The sequence below is a fragment of the Bos grunniens genome, chromosome X (assembly GCF_055505025.1).
Source record: "Bos grunniens cultivar Pamir isolate PY7600 chromosome X, Bosgru_T2T1.0, whole genome shotgun sequence".
Taxonomy (NCBI): Eukaryota; Metazoa; Chordata; class Mammalia; order Artiodactyla; family Bovidae; genus Bos; species Bos grunniens.
Genome location: NC_141194.1, coordinates 33,691,024 through 33,715,512, shown reverse-complemented (window position 1 = coordinate 33,715,512; position 24,489 = coordinate 33,691,024). Strand labels below are relative to the sequence as shown.

Here is a 24,489-nt window from a genome sequence, read left to right as displayed (position 1 = left end):
CAGCACACGAGGACAGAGGACTCGCTGAGCGCGCACCGCGCACGCGGGGCCGAGAAAGAGGGGTTTCGCTCTGCTCGCACCGGGCACGGGCGGGGCGGACGCGAGCCTCTCGCGCGGGGAGCCGGGAGCCGGAGCCGAAGCCTGACGCCGCCTGGGTGCTGACCGCTGCCCCTCCCCGCTCGGCGCCGCCTCCCGCAGCTGGGGAGGGGCCGGGGCGGAGCGAGCGAGCCGGGCAGCGCCGGGGCGGAGCGGGCGCGGGCAGAACGCGGCGCGGGGCCGGCAGCGAGGGTCCGCGGCGGGATCGGCATCGCTGCGGCTGTCTACAACCCGGTCCCCGGCCGCCCGTCCCACAGACCCACCTTCGCGGCGCGGCGAGAAGCGCGCGGAGCTCCGAGGGAGCGAGTCCCCGCGCGCGCGGCGGCTCGGCTGCTTCCCTCCGTGGGAGGTCAGGCTCCCGGCTCTCCGGACCCGCCAGGCGTCCTCGTCTCCCGCGGGGCGGGCCGGCTGCGGCGCCCGGGGCATGGCTTCGGCGGGCAGCGGCATGGAGGAGGTGCGCGTGTCGGTGTTGACCCCGCTGAAGCTGGTCGGGCTGGTGTGCATCTTCCTGGCGCTGTGTCTGGATCTGGGGGCCGTGCTGAGCCCGGCCTGGGTCACGGCCGACCACCAGTACTACCTGTCCCTGTGGGAGTCCTGCCGGAAACCCGCCAGCTTGGACATCTGGCACTGCGAGTCCACGCTCAGCAGCGGTGAGGGCCCGGCGCGCCGCGACCCCTGTCTCCCGCCCCGGACCGCCCCGCGCCCCGCTGCCTGGACGGCTACCTCCTCTACCTCCCACCCCCTATTCTGTGTACCCCGACCCTAGTCCGTCCCCTTCATGCTGGCCCTTCGCGGATTCTCGGGCTCCAGCCACCTCTCCGATCCCCACCCCTCCCCTCTCCCCAGTCCGGGTCGCCGAACCTAGTGCGATGCCCCACGCCCTCTCCTCCGTGGCCATTCCTCCGGCTCTGGAGTAACACGTATGCTATTCTGGGTAATTGTTATCATTTCAGGCGAGAACCGTGGGGTTGTGTTGAAAATGAAACGCCTTACACATCCCCGTTAAAAAAAAAGTAAAAGCGCCCCAACTCCACCGGGATGCTGTGGGCTCTCTGCCTTCCCCACTTTCCTCTCTAGGAGAAATTTGCCTGAGTTTACCTCTTGGTGCCCGCGTTTCTGTCTGTTGTCCTCCTCTTTATCTGGCTTGTCCCCGATGAGTTTCGGTTTGGATTTTAGTTCCTTAAATTTTTGAGGGATGTGGAAAGTTGGGAGAGGGACAGGCTTTAATTTCCTTTCCTTTTTTGGTGACACGGTCCTTGGTTAAGAGTTGCTCTTCCTTCTTTCCCACTCCAAATGCCTTCTCTGTCCTCCAGATCTTTCCCTTCTGCGTGAGGTACTCACAAGATGCCTGGAAAGTTGTGGCTTATTCAGGCAGTACTGGAAGCTGCAAAGGGATGGGGTGGAGGATGGAGAAGGTAGTCCCCAGGGGAGGGGGGCGGCTTTACTGCTTTACTCTCTCCTTGAGCCCCGGTTGCCTTCCCCTGCACTCCAGTTACGCCCTTAGCAGAAACCTGCCAAAATTCGGATTTCTTCCTGCAAACCGCTATTCCTTGCTAATCTTGATTCTTCAACTGCTGGTGTCTGTGCAGAGAAAGGGGAATAAAAGAGGACCTGGCTGTGATTTTACACACCTACACGTGCACCCCTGAGAAACTCATTAAATTTCTTCGTGACAGTTTCATGTCTTCTCTGGGACTGTTTATAAAGCTTTACTGAAAACGTGTCAAGTTCTAGGCAAGTTAAAATAGGAAAAAAAGCCACAAAAATCAGATTTACTTTTGTCTTTCTTTTCTTGTTATAAGGGAAATTAGTTCACTTGCTTTAGTTTCTTCCATAAATTTGATTGTGTTTACTTACAAAAGGCTTTTTTCTTTGATATTACCTCAAAATTTCCATTGAAGGATTTTGCTTTGTTGCTTAATTCACTGTGGAGGGGACTGGTTGGCAGCGGGAGGTCAACATTTAGGTCTTTTAATTCTTTCAGGGTTGGTTGTTTACAACTAAAGATAAAATAAATCGGTAAAATGCCTTTCTTCAGTAACCAGGGGATCCAAATAAACTTTGGAGAGAATATCTTTTCTTTCTCTACTCCAGTAGAAATGGAAATTTATGTAGGAATGCCAGCTTCAGCACGTCTCCTTAGCAACGTGAATCGTTTGCCCCTTTCTCACTGTCTCCTGAAATAATAGCCCCCTTATTGCATAAAGACTTTTCAGAAAGGTTAGAGAAACTAGCTTCAACTCTCATTTTCTTTTCAGGCCCTTTTCTCTCGACCAGGAATGTGGGGAATGGGGAGAAGACAGCTCGAGTTTGTTGAGCGTCTGCAGTGTTTGCTAATTTCCTTAATTGCCTCCATACCCATTTATCTCTGCTTTTTTCCTCTCGAAGCATGGAAATAGGGAGACACAAGCTTAATGCAAATATAGTGATAATAGGACTCTGCAAGGTAAAAATCAGAGACTGGTACAGTTTCTGATTTTTTTTCCCCTCTGAGCCCGTTATTCTATCCTCTTGCAGAAAATCATACTCCAGCATTTATTTCTTTTTTCGTTCCTGAAAATAGTTTTTATCCTAGGAAAAAAGTATACCTCAGAAGCGAACGGGGGTGGTGGAGATGGTTTGGTTGGAGGCTATCTGAAACAAGTTCTTGACTTGCTTTATGTAGTAGCAGTTCGTTTTTCCTCCCCATGGTGGTGGGTGGGAAGGGTGCAGGAGGAAAGGAAACACAATATGGAAAATTGCTCCATCTCGCCACTTTACAAAGTCTGTTTTCTTATAGTGTTTGGTGGACTTGAAGCTTCTGTTCACCAGTATTCTGAAACAAGGGGGGAAGCTTGAAGTGAAACGAGCAGTTCTTTTCTTGCCCGTTCCAAAGGGCAGGCAGCTTTTCTCAGTCTGTTTGCTGTGTTGAATAGCAGGGAGGGCAATGTCTTCTCTGAAGATTTTAAGAGATCCACTTCATTGTCTCTCGAAATGAATTACCTCAGGAGGAACCACCAAGGACAGTTTTACTGAAGGCCCTTTACCAGCATCTTCAGGGCTTAATTAAAAACCTTTGTCTTAATTAGAACTAAAACTGCCGTGAAGAGGCAAGCTTGTAAATACAGAAGGGAAATTTCAGGCATGTTTCTACTGATGACGGTGTGTCCTACTTAGGCCCAGTTTTTACAGAAACTTTCCTCTCAGCCATTATTTTTACAGGTGCGTTTTTAATTTTGGTACCAAATATGCGTCGTTTACTGCTTATAACCTGTTTTATGGTTTTAAGCAAAAGCAGAACCATGCCTTTTTTGTCCTGGTGTATTGAAGGTTGCGTCAGCACTTCTAGTATGAACCAGTTGGTGTCGGTCAACCGGAATGCTTTTCTCTGGTGTCCCAATTCTGTATATGGGGGACTGCCCAGGCATTCATCTTTAAGCTATAAATTTCCCAAAAAGACCAATGAGAAAATGGCTAATAGACTGGCATTCACAGTGAAAACACGAAAAGAAAAAAGAAAAAAGATAAAGTATGTTTGTTAGGAAGTTTAGAATAGGTAGTCCTCACATGGCTGTCAGCCACAGAATTTCTAAGGATGGTTTTCCCCACTTCTGATTTTGGCAGTGTTTTAATGCATCTTAAATATTTCTTTTAAATGATAGTAATGTTTTAGACATTTGTTTAGTCACATTTAATTTAGATAACTTTTTTTCTAGAATATAATTTGTATAGAGTTTCACAGCCATAGCAATTACAAGAGAAATTGCCGAGGACCAGCCCCGGCTGAACCAGGGTATTCGAAGGAGAGACGGCGTAGGCGAAGATCAGGAAACAATTGCTTAATTAAACGTTAATTAAGGATATAAAGAGTAATAGAATGAGGATAGCTCAGTAGGAAAATTCAGTGGAGAAAAGAGGCTGAAATAAGGATAGCTCAGTGAGGAAATTCAGTGGAGAAAAGAGGCTGAATAATTCAGCCAGAAGGTAAGAGAAAGAACGACATGGTGAGACCAAGTTTCGGTGAACAAGGCCCACACTTTATTTTTCAAAGTAGTTTTTATACCTTAAGTTATGCACAGAGGATAATGGGGGAAGGGGTAGAGTCAGGCAGCAAGCCAGGCTTTCTTCCTGCAAACTTAGCATATGCAAAAGTTAGGTGATTTGCATCATCTTCTGGCCCGGAGGCCTGTTAACATTTTAAGACCTTTTCTTCAGAAAACTTATTTTTCTCTAAAGGTGATTGGTCAGGAGCCACCCTCCAAAAGCATTAGATAAAGTTGCATTCCTACAGAGCAAAGGTGTGGTGGGCTATAACAAGAAAAAGAATTAACTCAAGGGTCCCAGGTTACAAACATTAAAGCTACTATTTACACCAATTATATTAATCAATACACTGCCAGGGACACAGCAGGTAAGGGATATGGAAACTTAGCAGCAAACATTGGCCCAACAAGTGAAAATCCCTTCACCAATACAATTTCTAATCAATCTTTTAACTACTCAAAAGAATCTGTGTTTAGACAGTTTAGGACATCTCCTGCCTCTCACAGTTGGGAGGCTCCGAACAATCACATGAGGCCGGAAAAACCTATTCAGGCAGGCTAGAGGATTTCCAAAGGAGTTTGTAGGTTAAACACTGTCACACCCAGGAATTATTAACTGGAGCTGTAAGCTAACTTTTTTCAGAGAGGTAGTGGGGGACAGCCCCCCGTAAAGTCAGAGGTGTAGGTGAAAGCACAAAGCAGAAAGTAGGCAGACTCTGGTTTGGGGGGTAGATTGCTCAAGAATTTCCAGGGAGACTCCTGAGGCTTGATCCCGCCTTTGCGTATGCCAAGCCTCCTTCCTCATGACCTTTGTCATGGGTGGAGTTCCTCACGCTGGCTACCTGCAGTGATAGAATTCCAGTTGAGCTATTCCAGATCCTGAAAAGTGCTGCACTCAATATGCAATATGCACTCAATATGCAATATGCCGGCTCCCGGCATCTCCCCCTTTTTTATTTCTTAAAACAGCCAGATGCAGCTCAGTCGCGAGCTTTTGAATGTTCTGCCGAAGAATCCTGACAATACAAGGAAGAATGATTATGAGAAGCAAAACTAGAACTAAAGATATTAGACAGAATGTTTTTTCCAGAAATAAAGTTAGAGAAGGTGAGAAAAAAGTCATTAGCTGCTCCAGCGGTGGTAAAATCCAGTCGACAGTGTTCCAGGGCCTGTATTTGATTATGAACTTTCCCTAAGTCCAGGCCAATGTCAGAGCTGTTCCAAACACCTGAGATACGATTTTTGATTTTTTCCCCTTCATAATCTGTCTCGTTTACCTTTAAAGATGTCACGCATATCCACCGGTAATCAGAGTGGCAAGACAGAGCCATTTTCACTTTTAAAGCCTGTAACTCAGTCCCAATATGCATTATTGCCTCTTCTAAGGCCTCTACTCTCATCTCCAATTTTCTATCTATAACTTTCTGTGTTGCTAGAGTTAAAGAAACATTTTTAGACATGGTATCAACATATTGGGCAGTATGCACTTGTTGAGTCAATGATATTGCTGCCACAGTAACAGAAGTAATTGCTGCTATTAAAGTTGATATTCCTAAAATAAGTAAAGCCCACAAATCGTCGTGATCACATTAAATCTTGTAGTTGTTGTAACACAGCAAGACTATAGTTATATCAATAAGTGGTTACATCGTAAGATATGGTGGACATTGTAACACTACCAAAGAGCAAACATTATATTGAGGGTTTAAACAAGATGAGAGCATGCATTGTTCACAAGTCACTACATTGGGTCCACCAGTGAAAGTCACATGTACACTAAGTTTTCCAGAATCATTGGTAAAGAGAAAAACATAAGGAAAGGGTAGACAAGCCAAAACAGAATAAAGTAGAATTATTTTCTGGTTGGAGTTCGCACTGCAGCAGCCCCGTCAGTCTTGCCGGGATCTCGATGTTTATCTTGCCTCCCCTTCTGGCAGGCTCCTCTTTTGTGATCGAAGCAATGGGGGAACTGGATGTCTGGGGGTCTGCAACATGGCGAATCAACCTGTCTTGGATCTAAATTGGAGAATCTGCATCCTGTGGAAAAATACAAGCACATCCTCGACCGCTAGTTAATAATGGGTCAGGACCCTTCCATTGTCCTGAGAGGAGGTCCTTCCCTTTAACTAATGGTTTTGCATTTAATTGCTCCAGGCATCAATGGCGAAGCATTGCAGTAGTTCCAGCCAGATCAGTATTTAGAATATTTATTATGAAAAGAGCATGTTGCAAGATTTGATGGGGAGAACTATACTTAAACTCCCCTTCTTTTAGTTTTTGAATTTGGATTTTTAATGTTTGATGCGCTCTTTCAACAATGGCTTGTCCCTGGGGATTATAAGGGATGCCTGTATTATGTTTAATTTGAAACTTTATACAAAATTCCTGAAAAGACTTAGACGCAGGAGCATTGTCAGTTTTCAGAGCTTTTAGCAGGCTCAAATATGAAAAACAAGTAAAGAAATGTTGTATTACATCTTTAATTGCTTCCCCTGTACGAGCAGTTGCAATAATAACATGAGAAAAGGTGTCTACAGTTAAAGAACAAAGGACAGTTTTCCAAATGAAGAGACATGAGTTACATCCATTTGTCAGAGTACGTTAGGTTTGAGACCGCGAGTATTAACTCCCATAGGTAGACTATTATAAACAGTGGGGCAATATAAGCAAGAACGAACTATCTCTCGAGCAGTCTCTCTGGGAATTTGGAATTGATATCTTAAGGCAGTAGCATATTGATGATAAAGTAAGTGAGAGGCTCTGGCCTCCTCAATCACAGTAGCCACTGTATTTCAGGTTAACAAGTCAGCCAAATCATTAAAGGCATTTTAAGGGCCGGGCAATCCGGAATGAGCCCGAATGTGTCCAATGAAAAATATTTTATTTCTTTTCCAAATTTGTTGCTGTAATTTAGTTAATAAATTAAATATGGTAGTTTTATTTTCAGACAAAACCGCAGTTTTAATATGTGGAAACAACCCGACAATATACTGAGAATCAGAATAAAGGTTAAATTCCTCATCTGCAAACATAGCAAAAGCCTCTATGACTGCTATTTCAGCGCTTTGAGCTGAAGTTTCCTGTGTTTTTAAAACCTTTTGGTGATTTTTAGTAACTATGGAGGCTTTACCGTTTGCTGACCCATCAGTAAAAACTATCTGAGCATTTAGAATAGGAGATTGTTTACATCTGACAGGAAAAATAACTGGATGTCTGGATATAAAATTCAGCAAAACATGTGAAGGTAAATGATGCAAAAATTTTGACCAAAATAGTTTCCTATAGCAATCTGCCAATTTTCAAACATTAGAAGAGCATCAAGTTGTTCCTTATTATATGGAATTACAATTTCTGATGGCTCTTTACCAAATAATTCAATGTTCCGCTTTTTTCCTTTAATATCAAAGTATCTATCAATCCCGGATAAGAAGCCACTACATTTTTAGTTTGAGTGGGAAGATGGACCCACTCTAGGGGGCCGTTTTGCTATAAAACCAATTTTTTGTCTGGCCACCCCAATTACACCTATGGGGGTTTTACGGCAAAGGAATTATCAAGCAGTTGTCAATTTAATTTTTAAAATTTACATTTTAACAATGTAAATTTAGAGATATGTTAATTTAGGTCTAATGTTTAGTTTAGGTCTCTATAAATTTAAATAATAAATGTATAACCTCCTTATCTCATTTTGATATACAGATATACCTAAATGCAAAATGTATGTATATATGGCAACAAGTATAGACTTATTGACATAATATACTTGAATTAATCTTTATAATTAATGTTAATTAATATATATTACAGCAATACAACACGTACACAGCTAATACCAACCAACACAAACCAATGTACTGAAACAATACATGTCACACATATATAATTATACAGTATACAGAACATATATCATCACAGCACATCAATCCATACCAATTAATATCAGCCACACACATTATATTACTGCAATATGCATATATAGTATACATACTAATTTATATACAAATTAAGTATAGATCTTTTAAAGGCCTTGGAGCTGTACTTTCCTGCACCCAAAAGGCTAGATCACTAGATCTAAATACTCTGTGGCTCTTAGCTTGAGAAGTCAAGTTTTTTCCTGCCTGATAAGGTAAAAGCAAAAACTGTGTTATTCTTTGACCTTTATTAATTTGCACAGTTTTGGTAAGCGGCGAGATCAAAACTATAATTTCTCCAATATAATCAGAATCTACCACACCATATACCACCGAAATTTCTTGAAAAGAAAGCGAGCTACACCCTAGCACAAGTCCTATAATGCCCTCAAGAAGAGGGGCCAGCCACTCCCCTTGGAATCGGAGCAACCGGCATATCAGGGGTTAATATTGTTGCTATATCCCTTTACCGTCCGCTTTTTTCTTAGCCTGGGTGAAGGAGCACTGCATATTGTGCACGCAGTCTGTTTTAAAATCTCCACTGTTCAAAAACCTTCTTATCTTCCTCAGGCTTAGGCAACACTTTGAGAGGCTTTGGGGGCAAAGTGGGGAACTCTTGGGCCCTGGAAGGCGCAAACGGAGGCGGCAGCAATGGCCTTAAATCAGAAAGTGGTGGATAAGTTGTTTTTTTTTTTTTAAGGTTTGCGCAGAGGGGGTGGGGGGGAGGGGGAGCTCGCCAGGGCACCTGGTCACAGCGTCTCTTACAGTCTCTCTCTTCCTCTCTTCCTGCTTTTCTCACTTTTTTCTCCCCCTTCATTTTTCGCTACCCTTCTCTTTCCTTCGTTTCTTTCCCTTTACCCTCTTTCTCTCTTTTTCTTCCCTCCTCCCTCTCTTTCTCTCTGTATCTCTTTTTCTAACTTCCTTTCTTCCTTTCTCAATCTTGCTGCATTCCCTGATTCCTTCCTTCTCTGTTCCTCCTTTTCACTCTTTAGCTTTTTCTCTATCTTTAGATCTTTCTCTATTTTTTCTTTTTTTTTTTTTTTACTTTTTTTTTTTTTTCTCTTTTTATTTATTTATTTATTTTTGCTTGGGTGAGGCCCCCCTGAGGGGGTTTTCTTCAAGGAGCAGGCTCTGTATATTGTGTATTTTTTTTTTAAAAAAAGCTCCTTTGTTTAAAAGAAATCTTTTTTATCTTTTTCAGCTTTAGGCAATGCTCTGGGAGACTTTGGATGTAAACTGGGGAATTCTTAGGCCCTGGGAGGTGCAAGCGGAGGTGGAGTAGTCACCTTAAATCAGAAATTGTTGGATAAATTTTTAAAGGTTTGTGTAGAGGGGGAGGGGGCTCGCCAGGGCGCCCGGCCGCAGCGTCCTGTAAGCCCTCTCCTTCCTCCGAAGGTAGAGCACAGTCTCCCTCCTTTTCTTCGTCAATGGCAGAAAATATGATCTGCGCAGAAGGTGGAGACCCACTACCATCCACCGCTATAGCCTCTCCCATAGACTATCCCACAGCCTCATGACGAGGGTCCAGAACATTTTTAATCATATTTATAGGATAAGTTTTAGTTGTTTTTTACCTTCACCCAAGTATCTAAATTAACAGTAGCCTCTTTAACAGTTTCAAGATTACTTGTGTAAAGAGTTGCCATTCTTAGTTTCAGTGTTACCCATGTCAGAAAATTAAGTATAATAGAAGATAAAGCTTTTAGCTTTTAAAAGATCAGGCTCTTCTTTGGCCTTTTAACTTCAGAAACCGTTTTCTCTCTCTAAGTCTAACTCTTTTAACACTTTCAACACTTCCCACTCCTCTCGCCCTGTCTATCCTACAGGGGGGTCCGCGGCACCCTCGAGTGGGGTCCTAGCCGTCCCGAACCCTGGAAGAACAATAGGGCTGGTGACCCAGATTGTTCCGGGGGAGGAACAGTAGGCTGATGGCCCAAACTGTTCCGAGGGAGGAGCAGTAGGGCTGGTGACCCAAACTGCTCCGTGGGGGAACAAGAGGGCTGGTCACCCAGTTGTTCCGAGAACGGGGAGCAATAGGGCTGATGGCTCTGATTGCTTTGGGGAGCTTACCTTCGAAAGTCCCTGTTTCGGGCGCCACCTGCCGAGGACCAGCCCCGGCTGAACCAGGGTATTCGAAGGAGAGACGGCGTAGGCGAAGATCAGGAAACAATTGCTTAATTAAACGTTAATTAAGGATATAAAGAGTAATAGAATGAGGATAGCTCAGTAGGAAAATTCAGTGGAGAAAAGAGGCTGAAATAAGGATAGCTCAGTGAGGAAATTCAGTGGAGAAAAGAGGCTGAATAATTCAGCCAGAAGGTAAGAGAAAGAACGACATGGTGAGACCAAGTTTCGGTGAACAAGGCCCACACTTTATTTTTCAAAGTAGTTTTTATACCTTAAGTTATGCACAGAGGATAATGGGGGAAGGGGTAGAGTCAGGCAGCAAGCCAGGCTTTCTTCCTGCAAACTTAGCATATGCAAAAGTTAGGTGATTTGCATCATCTTCTGGCCCGGAGGCCTGTTAACATTTTAAGACCTTTTCTTCAGAAAACTTATTTTTCTCTAAAGGTGATTGGTCAGGAGCCACCCTCCAAAAGCATTAGATAAAGTTGCATTCCTACAGAGCAAAGGTGTGGTGGGCTATAACAAGAAAAAGAATTAACTCAAGGGTCCCAGGTTACAAACATTAAAGCTACTATTTACACCAATTATATTAATCAATACACTGCCAGGGACACAGCAGGTAAGGGATATGGAAACTTAGCAGCAAACATTGGCCCAACAAGTGAAAATCCCTTCACCAATACAATTTCTAATCAATCTTTTAACTACTCAAAAGAATCTGTGTTTAGACAGTTTAGGACATCTCCTGCCTCTCACAGTTGGGAGGCTCCGAACAATCACATGAGGCCGGAAAAACCTATTCAGGCAGGCTAGAGGATTTCCAAAGGAGTTTGTAGGTTAAACACTGTCACACCCAGGAATTATTAACTGGAGCTGTAAGCTAACTTTTTTCAGAGAGGTAGTGGGGGACAGCCCCCCGTAAAGTCAGAGGTGTAGGTGAAAGCACAAAGCAGAAAGTAGGCAGACTCTGGTTTGGGGGGTAGATTGCTCAAGAATTTCCAGGGAGACTCCTGAGGCTTGATCCCGCCTTTGCGTATGCCAAGCCTCCTTCCTCATGACCTTTGTCATGGGTGGAGTTCCTCACGCTGGCTACCTGCAGTGATAGAATTCCAGTTGAGCTATTCCAGATCCTGAAAAGTGCTGCACTCAATATGCAATATGCACTCAATATGCAATATGCCGGCTCCCGGCAAGAAATCCTTAGTACAAATAGGATTACTCAGTGTATACAGAATGCTGATACCCTAAACTTAACTTCAAACATGCTGTATAACCTCTTTGGGTGATTTTATGTTTCTTTTATAAAATTTATAAATACATAGCTATTTCATATAAATCAGATTGCTTTTTTGATGTCTGTGTTACTTATTGACTAAGCAAAATGCAAGTATGTGCAGATGGCCAAATGAACACAATTTACTGAGAGTAATTTTGGAATATAACAAGTGGCAATTATCTATCTTTCTATCCACAAAATACTTGATCAGATAGTGCCTTTTTCATACAATATTGTTAACATCATCCATGCACTGTCCTAAAAATAGCTATATTTATAACATGAGTCACTAGCAGTTTTGAAATGGCAGTGCACTGTATGCTAATGACAGGTGAATATTATTATTTTCAGTTGACAGGGGTTCTTTTAAGAGTGCTTTGTATGTAGCTCATTTTTAAAAAACTGATATAAAAATCCACTTTAAAAGGCATTATAAGAAAACCTGTCTAAACACCTGCAAATCTTAGAAAACTTGAGGTACAGTGGTTCTGAGTTCAGATGTGTATCATGTATGCATATTTTGAATCCATACTTTAATTGGGAAACTGGATTTCCTTGGAAAACTTCACAATATGATTTACTTCAGGGAAGGTTCAGCTTGTTGCTTGAAATGAGTTGATACTGATGCATGTTTACAAATAGCTTGGCAAGCCGGGGAGGTCATGACAGTTATGCTCTATTCTGGCTTCCTAAAAAAGAACGAACTAGAACAAAAGAATTTATTTAACCTATACAGTGTAGACTGATGGAAAATTATTCAAAGAGCAGCACTTAGCATTGAAACTTTCTTGTTTAATAATCCAGAGAAAACGAAGTATAACATTTCAAGATCCTCATGGTGATTTTCTTTTAAGGTCTCCTAAGATTCTGAAGTTCCCCAGATTGACTTTTACAAAGGACATTTTAATTTGTGGGTAGATATAATTCCTCTTTTGCTCACAATCATAGAATGATTGTAATCTCCAGGGGGCCATTTAGATCAGTCTTTGTCATCTAAGGGATTTGATGAATATGTGAGAAGCCTGGCCTTTCATAAAACTTTTCAAAACCAAACTGAAACAAACAAAAGCATATTTCAAGCAAAAGATTTTGCCTGCTGTCAGGAATAAATTTGAAGAATCACTTTCAAGTTTAATAGTGAGTAAGCCAGGGAACCCTGGAGTATTGTAGTCCATGGGGGTCACAAAGAGTCGGACACAACTTAGTGACTAAACAACAGCCACAACAACAATCCTTTTCACTAATATATCTAGTACTCCACCATTTCCCTAAGTGGGCTTGGTGGTGGTGGTGTTCGGTTGCTAGGTCATGTCCGACTCTTCGAGACCCTATGGACTACTGTTCCCAAATAAGTCCCTGGATTATATAACTTGAATATCACAGCAATGTTTGTATGAACTATCCTAAATTATAGCATAATCCTGTAAGACGGCAGAGTAGTGTTGTGAAGAATACACGAGGGAGGCTTTGGATTCAAACTGCCCTGAACTTGGCCACTTCCAATCATATGACCTCATAAAACTTACTTAACATCTTCACATGGTTTGCCATGAAGATTAAATATACATACATACCTGCTCATTAGGGTTGCATTTCTTCCTTATTGTATATTCAGAGAAGCAAACCCAAAATGATATATTCTTTTTCATTAATTGAGGACTTTTTCTTCCTTAGGTGGTAAGCTTTTTTTTTTTTTCACACCGAATGATTAAATATGTTGTTCATCTCAAATTTAAATTTTGAAAGGTACTACTCAGCATTTAACAGTGCTCTTGGTTGATCCTAATCACAAAATTATTACCTACTATCTGCCTTTTATTCAGTACTATTCCAGGCCAGACATCTCACTTATTCCCAGTATTGAATAAATTTGAAATGTAGGTAATGCTACGTCATATATTATTGAGAAAGTGAAAGTGAAGTGGCTCAGTCGTGTCCAACTCTTTTTCGACCCCATGGACGGTAGCCTACCAGGCTCCTCCGTCCATTGAATTTTCCAGGCAAGAAGGCTAGGCATTTTTGTACATTTACCAAGTTCTCAATCGGTGGTAGAGAAAGGTTTTTTCCAAGAGTGTTCCAGTTATTAAAACTGGAAAACAAACCACCTCCAAAGTTAGTGGTGTCAAATAACATTTATTTTATAATGTCCATGACTTTGGTGGGTCAGGAATTAAGATAGGGTGTGATGAGGATGGCTTGTCTCTGCTCTTGGATGTCTGGAGCTGGGGCCCAGGGTGATTTGAATGGCTGGAAACTAGAACATGCAGAACTGCAGGATCCTCTTCCAAATGGTTTCACGAGCTTTGACACATTGGTGGGAATGGCTGGGAGGCTGGACTCAGCTGGGACTGGCCTGTCTAGCATGGTGGTCTCGGGATAGTTGACTTCTTACAGGATGAGTAGTTTTCCTGAGAGCAAGGGTTGGAAAAGAACCAGTCTCCTTTCAGAACCAGCCTGGGAAATCAGAGGAGCCATATGTACAGCCCAGATTCCAGGGGAAGAGAACTGGGTTCTATTTCTTAATGGAGCAGTGGCAAGGTCACATTGTAGAAAAGCATGTAGGATAGGAAATGCTGTTGGGCCACGTTTGCTAGTCTGGCACTAGAGTCTAACTACAAATCTGCCTTCTTTCTTTATTGCCTCTGAAGAACAAAGACAACTACATAGCTCCTTTCTTTGAGAACTTTGAATCAATTCTATAAATAATGTTTGGCTGGGGTAAAAGCTGCCCTCAACCAACACATGGCTTTAATGATTAGTCACTTGTATGGGATTACTCTGGATTTGGAAGGAAATGAACTCAAGAACCTAAATTGCCTACAAACAGACAATGCTTTTCTCTGTCTATATATAAACACCTTAAGTCATTTTTGGTTTATAGTCTCAAAAGGATCAAACTGATTGAGAATGCATGTGTGCATGCTCAGTTGTGTCCAACTCTTTGTGACCCCATGGACTGTAGCCCACCAGGCTCCTCTGTCCACTGAATTCTACAGGCAGGAAAACTGGAGTGGGTTGCCATTCCCTTCTCCAGTGGATCGTCCCGACCCAGGGATCAAACTCATGTCTCCTGCATTGGCAAGTTGATTCTTTACCACTGAGCTACCTGGGAAGCCCCCATCTGGCTTCTTAATTTGATACTTTATGTTGCATGATAAAATTTTTGCCATTTTAGAAAGTTTTGTATGAGTCTGATGAAATGGTTTGTACATGAACACTACAATGTTACAAAGTTAAAAATTCCAGACAGTAGTTAAATTTTATAGTGCTAGAAAGGTATGAGAGTTGCAGAGGTTTTTTGTTTGCTTGTTTTTTTTTATTTTAATAACATGATTCTTTTGATAATTGCCTATATGTTGAATCACAGAATCATAGCACATTTGGACTAGAAAAGATATTTTTAAATAATCTTGCCCAATTGAATTTATTGCATAGATAAAAAAATGAGGTGAGACAAAATAGTAAAGACTCAATAGAGAGATTGTACTTAGCCGTAGTATTTTTGCAGGATGGGTTTTCAAAATTTCCAGTGATATTGCGGATAGCTATCTCTAGGTGTGTGAAGGTTTGTTGACTACCATGATGTATGGAAGGGCTTCCCAGGTGGCACCAGCAGTAAAGAACCCTTCTGCCTACGTAGGATACATAAGAGATGTGGGTTTGATCCCTGGATCAGGAAGATCCTCTGGAGGTGGAAATGACAACCCATTCCAGTATTCTTGCCTGGAGAATCCCATGGACAGCGGAACCTGGGGGGCTACAGACCATGGGGTCGCAAAGGGTCGAACGCAACTGAAGCGACTTAGCACACACAGCACATCATATATGGAGCTTTGGTGAAGAAGTTAAGGAGTACTGTGAAATAGGTATCTACTTTTTACAAGATTATTTATCATCCAAGATTTCATTTTCCTATGGAATTTAAAGAGTTTTCAAATAGACTTATATATGTTTATCATCATCATGTTTATTTGTTTATCATCAAAATTTACAGTTGCTGTGGCTAGTCCTTAAAAATCAACAAAAAATTATTTTTCTTTAAATTTCTCCACAATCGTCTACTTTAAAACAACTGCTTAATTTTAAGTTGAAAACCACTTCCAAAAAAGCCTTTGGAAGCCAGCCATGCAAGTTTCTTAAATTGATTATATGCAAATAAATTTTACTAGATCAACTTATTACTGCATTCTGGTTTTATTTTTTTTAAAGATACACTTATTTATCAAGTGACAGATTTTTCCTTAAGCAGAATTTCATCCTCACATGTCAAAGGTCATGGACAGTTAAATCTTACCAGTCTTTTCAAAGTATTGAATCATCTCCCTTGAAAATTAGACAAGGACACCTTCTTTACCCTTTTTAGCTGCTATATTTGTTTGGGAATTTTGAGACATTAGTAGACCATCAATTTTCTGTTCTATTGTAGTGTTGCTTTTGGCACCAAAGACTCTCATTAATAAAACAATAACCCCAACAAAAATGAAGCATCCATGGTTCCCAGAAAACCAGGAAAAAATATATCTAGATTATTTTGTCTCTAACAGCTTATTAACTGTTGTGAGATTTTAAATGATAGTTTAATGAGCCATTTTTTCAAGATAATGTCACATATATTGATTCTATCTTTATAAAATATATGTTAGGCAAAACGATGATACAAAATAGAAGTTAGGACCTCAAGTCACATAGTCTCTATGCATGAAAAAGCACACCCACGAAAGAACTCAAATTTCCATCGGAGGATTTTTCTGTCATGTTTTAAGGTCCTTAAACCAAATGTTCATTGTCATGCATAGCACTTTGTGAGTGCAACCTGGAGTCTATTCCTAGCACTAAGAGGTGACTTAAAGGGAGAATGTCCAGGGAGGGTCTTTCCTATCTCCTCTAATGTATCCAAGGAGTTAACTTCGTTGAAACGTATTCATTGACTTCCTAGCAGGGAGTGGGCTTTGTCCTGGTACAAAGTCAACCAGTCTTTCTGGTGGTGAGAGCAAGGTGATTAATGAAACAAACGGCTTCTTTTAAACAAGTTGACGAAATAATATAAAAGTACGAAGTAGTATGAAGGAGAAAATAAATATAAATTCACCTTTTGCAGGGGGACAAAGAAGGGCCCTCATCTAAAGAAGCTTGTTGACAGGGAACTGGTAGGAGCACTAGCTTGCCAAACTTGTCCCTCCATATTTACTAGGGGTGTCTTAATACTGATCGTGGGTGACTGGCTGGCTGTCATCCATCTGCTCTTTGATTATTATTAGCTACACTAAACCCATCACAAAAGCTTTTTAGTTGCTTAGAGGCAGGTCACCCACTCTTAGTCTTGGCATGGATTTTCTTCTTGTTGTTTTTCCAAATAATGAAGTTATTCAAATTGTAACTTTCTTAGGTTTTTTCCAAAGAATGGAGAAGGAACAATCTTTGATGTAACAAACACATCACAAGTTTATGTACTATGATTAGTAATTACTGTTGAGAAATACTGCTGCTGCTGCTGCTAAGTCACTTCAGTCGTGTCCGACTCTGTGTGACCCCACAGACAGCAGCCCACCAGGCTCCGCCGTCCCTGGGATTCTCCAGGCAAGAACACTGGAGTGGGTTGCCATTTCCTTCTCCAATGCATAAAAGTGAAAAGTGAAAGTGAAGTCGCTTAGTCGCGTCTGACTCTTTGCGACCCCATGGACTGCAGCCTACCAGGCTCCTCTGTCCATGGGATTTTCCAGGCAAGAGTACTGGAGTGGGTCGCCAGTGCCCTCTCCATTGAGAAATACTAGTACCCATTAATATTAGTTACCATCAAATGCAGATGTAAGCTTTCTGATATAATACTTGGTAAGAAACAGCACTCATTAGCAGTAATGGTGTCTTTCTTTTTTGTCTAAGTACTGAAACATACTCTAATAGTAGGGCTTTTGCTAAGCACTGTATACAGTGGTTTTATTTGGGGGAAAAAAACACCATATGATACGGTGTTTAGAAGATAAATCATATTTCCTCCAAATTCTGTGAAGCAGCTGAGCTGAAGTGCCCCTTTATAAAGGAAAAAGAATGTGTGTTCATCAAGCATCAACACAAAACAACTCAAAAGCCTTGAACGTAACTGTCACAGATTGAAAATTGATAGCCTGTTTGGCACTCTTAGACCACCAGAATTACCACCAAAATGTTAGTAAAATTGACCTGTACTTTGAGCATTAGAATTGTTGTATTTTGTATTTTGATGGTTACTTGGGGTCATTTATGTGTTTAAAATCAAGTTGGTACTGTACTTTTGACCCATTTTTTTTAATCCAAAGATGGGCCTAAAGAGTAAGACTTAAATTGTATTGTTGCCAACTTGATTAACATGAGTTTTAAAGTAGGTTCCACTTAACTTTCTGCAATCCGCTGCACAGTGTCTAAACTCTGTCATTTTATGAAAGACACATAGTTATTGGCCATGAATATTTGTTTGCACGTGAAGAATGTTAGTTTTGATATTAGTTGTTTGAGAAAAGAGATGGTCCTTTTAATTTTTGAAGTTAGAATCCAGACTCTTCTTTTGGCTGCCTTTTTTTGTATCTCATGGAACAGTGGAAAATTAATGCAATGCTGACGGATTTAGGTCAGGATGCAACTTAGCCAAGAAAACAAAGTTTAAAGTCCCTCAGTAATGGTTCTGGTTTTCCATTTCATCTGCCAAATGCAGACTAAACTTTAGCGAGAACTTTTGGATAACTTGTGAGGCAGTGTCAAGATCATAGGAGAGAATACTCTTCTAGGTTGAAGACGGAATGATTTTTATTGCAATTATAGATACCGTTTTGGTTAATATTCTTCTGCAGAATTCAAAGGTAAATATATAAGTGCCTGTCTGGCAAATTTGAATGTAACTATAAAAGTTATTAAAATCAATATTTTACTTTGTGATGAGAATTATAGGAATAGTGAGAATCGTGCATTAAAACATTAGAATACACTTGGGGAAGTACTACCCAGTCCAGCTGTGGGAGCTGAATTTATAAGGGTAAAAATCTGTTTCTTCATTACTTTTTAATTATATCTAATTTGCTAGAGAAGTGACAGTTGTGTGCTCAGGGATTTACATATGTAGAACTCATCTTAGTGTATAAACAATACCTACAGAATTAAATAAATTAGCCAGTGTTTGATGAGGTAAAGGTTTTGAAATAAGACAGGTGAAGGAAAGCTTTAGGCATTGGTGTGGTACACTGACCTTGGCTCAAAAAAGTGTGGAAAATGTATCATCATTTAGATTTTGCCTTTCCCGAAAATCGGAAGTAAATTTTGACCATGAATTCCCCAAGGGAATGTGAAGTCTCCAATTTGGCAGCTGTAATGTGGCCCATAGAATTTTCATAATGCAGTAGCAATTTCAGGCCAGTCTCATGTATTAGACTGTTAAGTAAGTCAGCACAATTCTGCAGAATACTAAAGCATTTATAGACATTGGAGGCTCTGGCACTAGCTAATAAAAATACCTTGAAAGAGGATTTGAATTTAATTCCTGAGTTGCATATTAATGTTGGACTTGATGTTATGATATAAGGACTGCCCAATTTTTATTCTTTTACTACAGGGAAATTATAAAATTGTGTGTGTATTTTATATATATATATATATTTATTATTTTTTCCTTTTCCTTTTTTTTTTCTTTTAGAGAAAGCTCTCATAGGGAAGTGCATACTTATCTTAAGCCTTGACTTTGGTAGGGGCAGTGCCAATGCCTCCAGTGTGTCACTGTGTCAGTTTTGCCAAAATACTCTTAGGTGGAAGTACAACCTGAAATGGCAGCCTCATTTCAGGTTGTATTTCCATTTCCAAAACATTGCTTCCAGCCTGTTTGAGACCTAACCAGTTTATGGACCAAGGCTATACATTATTTCCTCAAAACCGATTATCACTTATTTGCTCAGGTCTTAGAAACCAGACTCAGGTTTCAAATCAGCTGGCCTGACATTGAACAATGACCAGTTTTAATTGTACGGAGCACTGCAGTTTGTGAAACAGCACTATGGCCGCTGATGTTCTGCAGAGCTGGTTTATGTTCACTGCTCCACTACAGTATCAGTTTATCATTTATAGAAATGTATAAAACTAATGCAGAGTAATAAATCTCTAAGGACTCTTAACACTTCATCTGATTAAATACTGTGGGGGCTATAAAATTGGGGAACTAAGATTGATACAGAAATGAACCAATTATGAGAACTTAAAATAGATGATTTTTTTGAAGAAATGGAGCTGAAAATTGAGAATTTTATGATATTTCAATTTGTTTTGTAGATACTGAACGTGGGATAGTAAGTATTTGTGGCATGTAAACCTTCTAATGGAAAAAGCAATTCGCATAGAGATTTTTGGTCATTTATTATGCTATTAATGTGAAATTGGCCAAGTCCTATAGTATATAACAAAACATTTTATATGTATATATCCTTATTAAATCTACATTTGCTAGGTAAGTAAATATATATCTTTGTAAACAGGAATCCCAGCCTATTAATTAATGGCCATTAGTAGTTATCTGTAAAAGTATTTTTGATTTGTTTTATTCCCCATTTCCTAGTTTTGTTCAGTTAAGAAAGAGGAAAGTGGTATCAGACCAATCTACAAAGTCCCTGACTTTACCTCTGAGGCAGGTCCTAATATTTGGACACTGGATTCTGTTGCTGTTTACTGAAAGCGACACTGGTGCTAAACCTTGAAAACTGCCCTGAGCCTTCTTAACTATGGTAGCCGTATCAAACCACTTTTTCAACCTATTGATTGATACTCAGCTGGTCAGTGAGTTAAAGCTTTGGTCCTGGGCAACCTGCCTGAGTGATTCATTCTGAATGGTTATAATGACAACAATCCCCAAACTTGGCACTGTCCACCAGGGATACAACCTCAATACTTCAGTCTCAGCCTCAGCTTCTGGCCAGGACAGTGGCAGACATATGTGGCCCACTTCTAGTCTAGTCTCTCTCGGAAAATAAAAATGACTTTTCTGCTTGAGCCGGCATAACTACGGTTGTGGCCCAAAGGGAAGAGTAGCAATATCACAACAGTGGAGATGCTGGATTGGTGCTCTTTTTTCACTATGTCTGAAGTGACTTTCTCATTAGCTACAGCCTCAATACTCGAAGTGAATATAGGACATATAGAAGAAAATCAGAACTGGTTGTATTCATTTGCTTTTTAAAACTATTTCCTATGCTGTAAGAGGTTCTCTTCCTTCTCGTAGCTTCTATTGTACTTTATTGGCTTTCCATATGAAATAAAGTATTACTGTGTTAAGGAAATTGAACATTATGTGAGATTAGGATTATTTTTGCAGTTATCTGTTGCTATACTGGATAAGCACCACTTTGTACTCCTGTACTAGTCTGTTTATCAGATTGACTTCATCTTGAAATTATTGTGTCTGAGAGGCCTAGAAGAAAGTTTAGCATTTTAAAATGATACACAGGCATAGACCAGAGGTCAGTAAACTATAGTCTGAGGGTCAGAACCAGCCTCCCACTTGTTTTTGTAGATACAGTTTTCTTGGCACAACCATGCTCATTTATTTACATACTGTCTTGGGCTGCTTTCACACAGCATGGTAGAGTTGAATAGTTATAACAGAGGCCATGACCTGCAAAGCCGAAAATATTTAATATCTGGCCCTTTATAGGGGAAAGTTTGCCAGTTTTTTTTCCTTAGTCTTGTTTTTTACAAAATGCAAATAAATAACATATTTTTACTATTTGAGGATATTTAAAGTAGAGATAAGTGATCAAAATTCCTGTTTTATTTCGGATTGAAAATTAGAAATAGTCAAATGTATGGCAACTTATGCCTTTGGGGCTATTTGAAAGAGCTTATCAGAAAAAGACAATCTGTTGTGCTTATATTTTTAAGATATTTTTTAAGTGAGTGAATATTTAGTTGTGTCTTGATTTAAACAAAATTAATACTTTAAAAATTCTTATTTATTTAAAATAAATTGGAGAAAGTTACTAAAAGCAATAATCTTTTTATGAAAATAATATTCCAGCCAGAAAATTGGCTCTTAAAGTCTCCAGGGATTTGATTGATGTCTGGGTAGATTGATGTTATTATTTTCTTTGTACCTCAAACTCTTGGATAATCATGAAAATTTGATTTATTATTCAGAAATTTCAACTTTCAACTTTTCAGAAGGAATTCTCTTATGTTAAAGTACAATAAAATAGTGCTATGAATAAACTTTTTCAAAGAAATTTAGAGACTTCCAAATGTAAGAACTATTATTTTTTTTTTTTTATTCAAAGCTACATGATGCTTTTATGGAACAATAGCAACAACAACAAAAAATCCCCATAGTATGGCTATCCTTTTAAACTTTAATTGAAAGCCAGATATGCTTTTGTTTGAAGTTATATTGCTTTGTTACAAATAGATGGCATAAAAAAATGCTCTGTACTCTCTGGTGATTCATCTTTATATTTTAAGGAGTGTTCTATTTTCACCTTGTTTGTTTGTTTCTTGAACGCTGTGCAAGTTCTAGTTCACTGCCAGCTATATATCCAGAATTTACTAGGAGGAGAGGATATGGAAGAGGATGCTTGAGGAAGGGTTATGTAAGTGTAAATAAAAGAAGTAAATCTTAGGGGATTGTAGGTTTCTCTACTTGCCCCTTATCCTGCAGTGGCAAAGGGCGTACTTTGTAAGCTTTCTGGAGGGATAATTTCAAAGTACAGCATCAAAATATCATGAGTTCTTGACTTTAGATAGACTGTATTGCAATTTAACCACGGATTAAAGTCTATTTTTCTTTCTTGCACATACATTAAGGTGAGGGTCAGAAGAGGAACTTCCAAACAAATCCCACAGAAGAATGTTCACTGTATCATTTTCTATGATGCTTCCTAAGCTGAGTGGTGCTTTTATATATTCATTCTACTTCTTAGCGAACATTCTACCCTTGTAAAATGGAAAATGGGCCAGTTTTCTGTCATACTCATTCTAAATCTATTTTATAAGAAGTGACAAATACATTTCAGCGAGGTTTATGTTTCATTCAGGGCATGGTAGACTCTTAAATCTGTACAGAGGCCTGCATGTAGTAAGTGGTCAGTATATGCTTACTGTTAATATGTGTGAATGAAGAAAGGAGTCAGGGAACTGTTTAGAGTCCATTCTGGCACCTTGGGAATACTTACTTTCAGAAACCATCCCTATGGTGGTAAATGTAACAGTAAGATTAGAATGAAAGGAAAGAGAGGAGGAAAAAACAAACAACAAATCTTCCTGATGCTAATTTGCTGGGAGAGTTGTTTTCATGGGGGGGAAAGAAAGGCAAATAAAAAGTTGCGAGGTGGGGATTCAGTGCAAAGGAAGGATTTCTAAAAGAACAGCAAAAAAAAAAAAAAAAGTACTACAACCACTGCAACAACATCAATGAGAATCAGAGACATAAAAGCCAGACACAAAATAAATATCACAGAGTTAAAAGCCAGACATAAAAGTGTTGATAGCATTTACATAAAGTTTAAGAACAATCAAATTGAATACACAAATAATGTTGGTTTGTCGCCCAGGTGGGAGGGTGATTATTGACTGTGGAGGGGCACAAAAGAACCTTCTGGGTGGTAGAAATGTTTTATATCTTAATCTGGATGTGTTTACATGAGTGTGTACATAAAATTCATTAAGTTCCCTACTTTCTGTACTTAATAATTGTGTACATAAAATTCATTAAGTTCCCTACTTTCTGTACTTAATAATTGTGTACATAAAATTCATTAAGTTCCCTACTTTCTGTACTTAATAATTGTGTACATAAAATTCATTAAGTTCCCTACTTTCTGTACTTAATGATTTGTGCACGTTATAGCTCAATAGAAAATTTAATAATAATGAAAATAGGTTGTAGAAGGGGCATCAAATTTAGTCTGAATGCTTAATAGAATCCTTGGAAGAAAAGCATGGCAAACCCATGGTCTAAAAACTGCTTAGCTTAACATAGGAGACTTCTGAATAAGGACATTTATAGTAATTTTTGTTGCAAAACATTTCAAATCCCAAAGGATGTTTAGTATGCAGTAAAATCGCATCTATTTAGCTGTAGCAAGGTGACTGCTGCTGAGCATAGTTTACTGCTTTAAAAAAGCAATGCTTTTCTTTTTTTCTTTGCAGACTGGCAGATTGCTACTCTGGCTTTACTCTTGGGTGGTGCTGCCATCATTCTCATTGCATTCCTGGTGGGTTTGATTTCCATCTGCGTGGGATCTCGAAGGCGCTTCTATAGACCTGTTGCTGTCATGCTTTTTGCAGCAGGTAAATATATTCATTACTTTCAAACCAGTATTAAAGTTTCATGAACCTTTCTACCATCCTTCCCTCTCATGAAGAAGCAATATGTGGTTGCTATATTTACCTACAGGTTCAGAGGCATTTGTTATATTTTAGGGTAAATTGGCTAAAGCTTATTATAGTATCAGTTTTCAGTGTATTAAAGCATTTCACATAACACGGTGGCAATTTCTAAAATTCTAACTAAAACGTGAATAAATAGTGTCTCTTGCTAGGGCTCTTGCTTTAGGAATTACAGCAGGTGTATTTACCAATAGTCTTTCTTCACATATATTTTTTTCTTCCTTTTACTGCCCCCATTGATGATCTTCAGGCAGTGTTATCTTTTTTTTCCTGACATAAAGCTACAAAAGAGAAATCCAATATGTGTCCCCTTAAAGGTACACATCTGTTCTGAAATAAACACAGTTACTCTGAAAAATCATGATGTATAACATGAACCATCAGGCAATTCAGTTGTGTGAGGTCAATGGCATATTCATTTAGCAACCTTCTTTCCGTGAAGCACAGCTTGGATCAACCCAGGTAAAATCAAAGTTTTACTAAAAGTCAGGGGCTGTTTAGAAAAGGGGCTTATAAAGCTAAAAGCCCAGCACATTATTTGATATGGGTTTAATTTTCATTTATAAGAATCTTCTTAAATATTCTTAAAAATGACTCCAGCTGAAATATTCTTGTGATACCTTCAATTTACCCTGTCAGTCATGTCTTATTTGAAGACTGCAAAATAAGCCTC

General features: G+C 39.8%; 1 protein-coding gene across 1 annotated transcript in view; it reads left to right on the top strand.

Annotated features, from left to right (window-relative positions):
• The first annotated feature begins 260 nt into the window (after positions 1-260).
• The window catches only part of TMEM47 (transmembrane protein 47), a 35,586-nt gene continuing 11,357 nt past the window's right edge, over positions 261-24,489 (top strand). The window contains exons 1-2 of the mRNA XM_086387983.1: positions 261-746; positions 23,577-23,717. Of these exons, the coding sequence (XP_086244109.1) occupies positions 521-746; positions 23,577-23,717 (367 nt within the window). The 5' untranslated portion in view covers positions 261-520. The remainder of the gene's footprint in view (positions 747-23,576; positions 23,718-24,489) is intronic.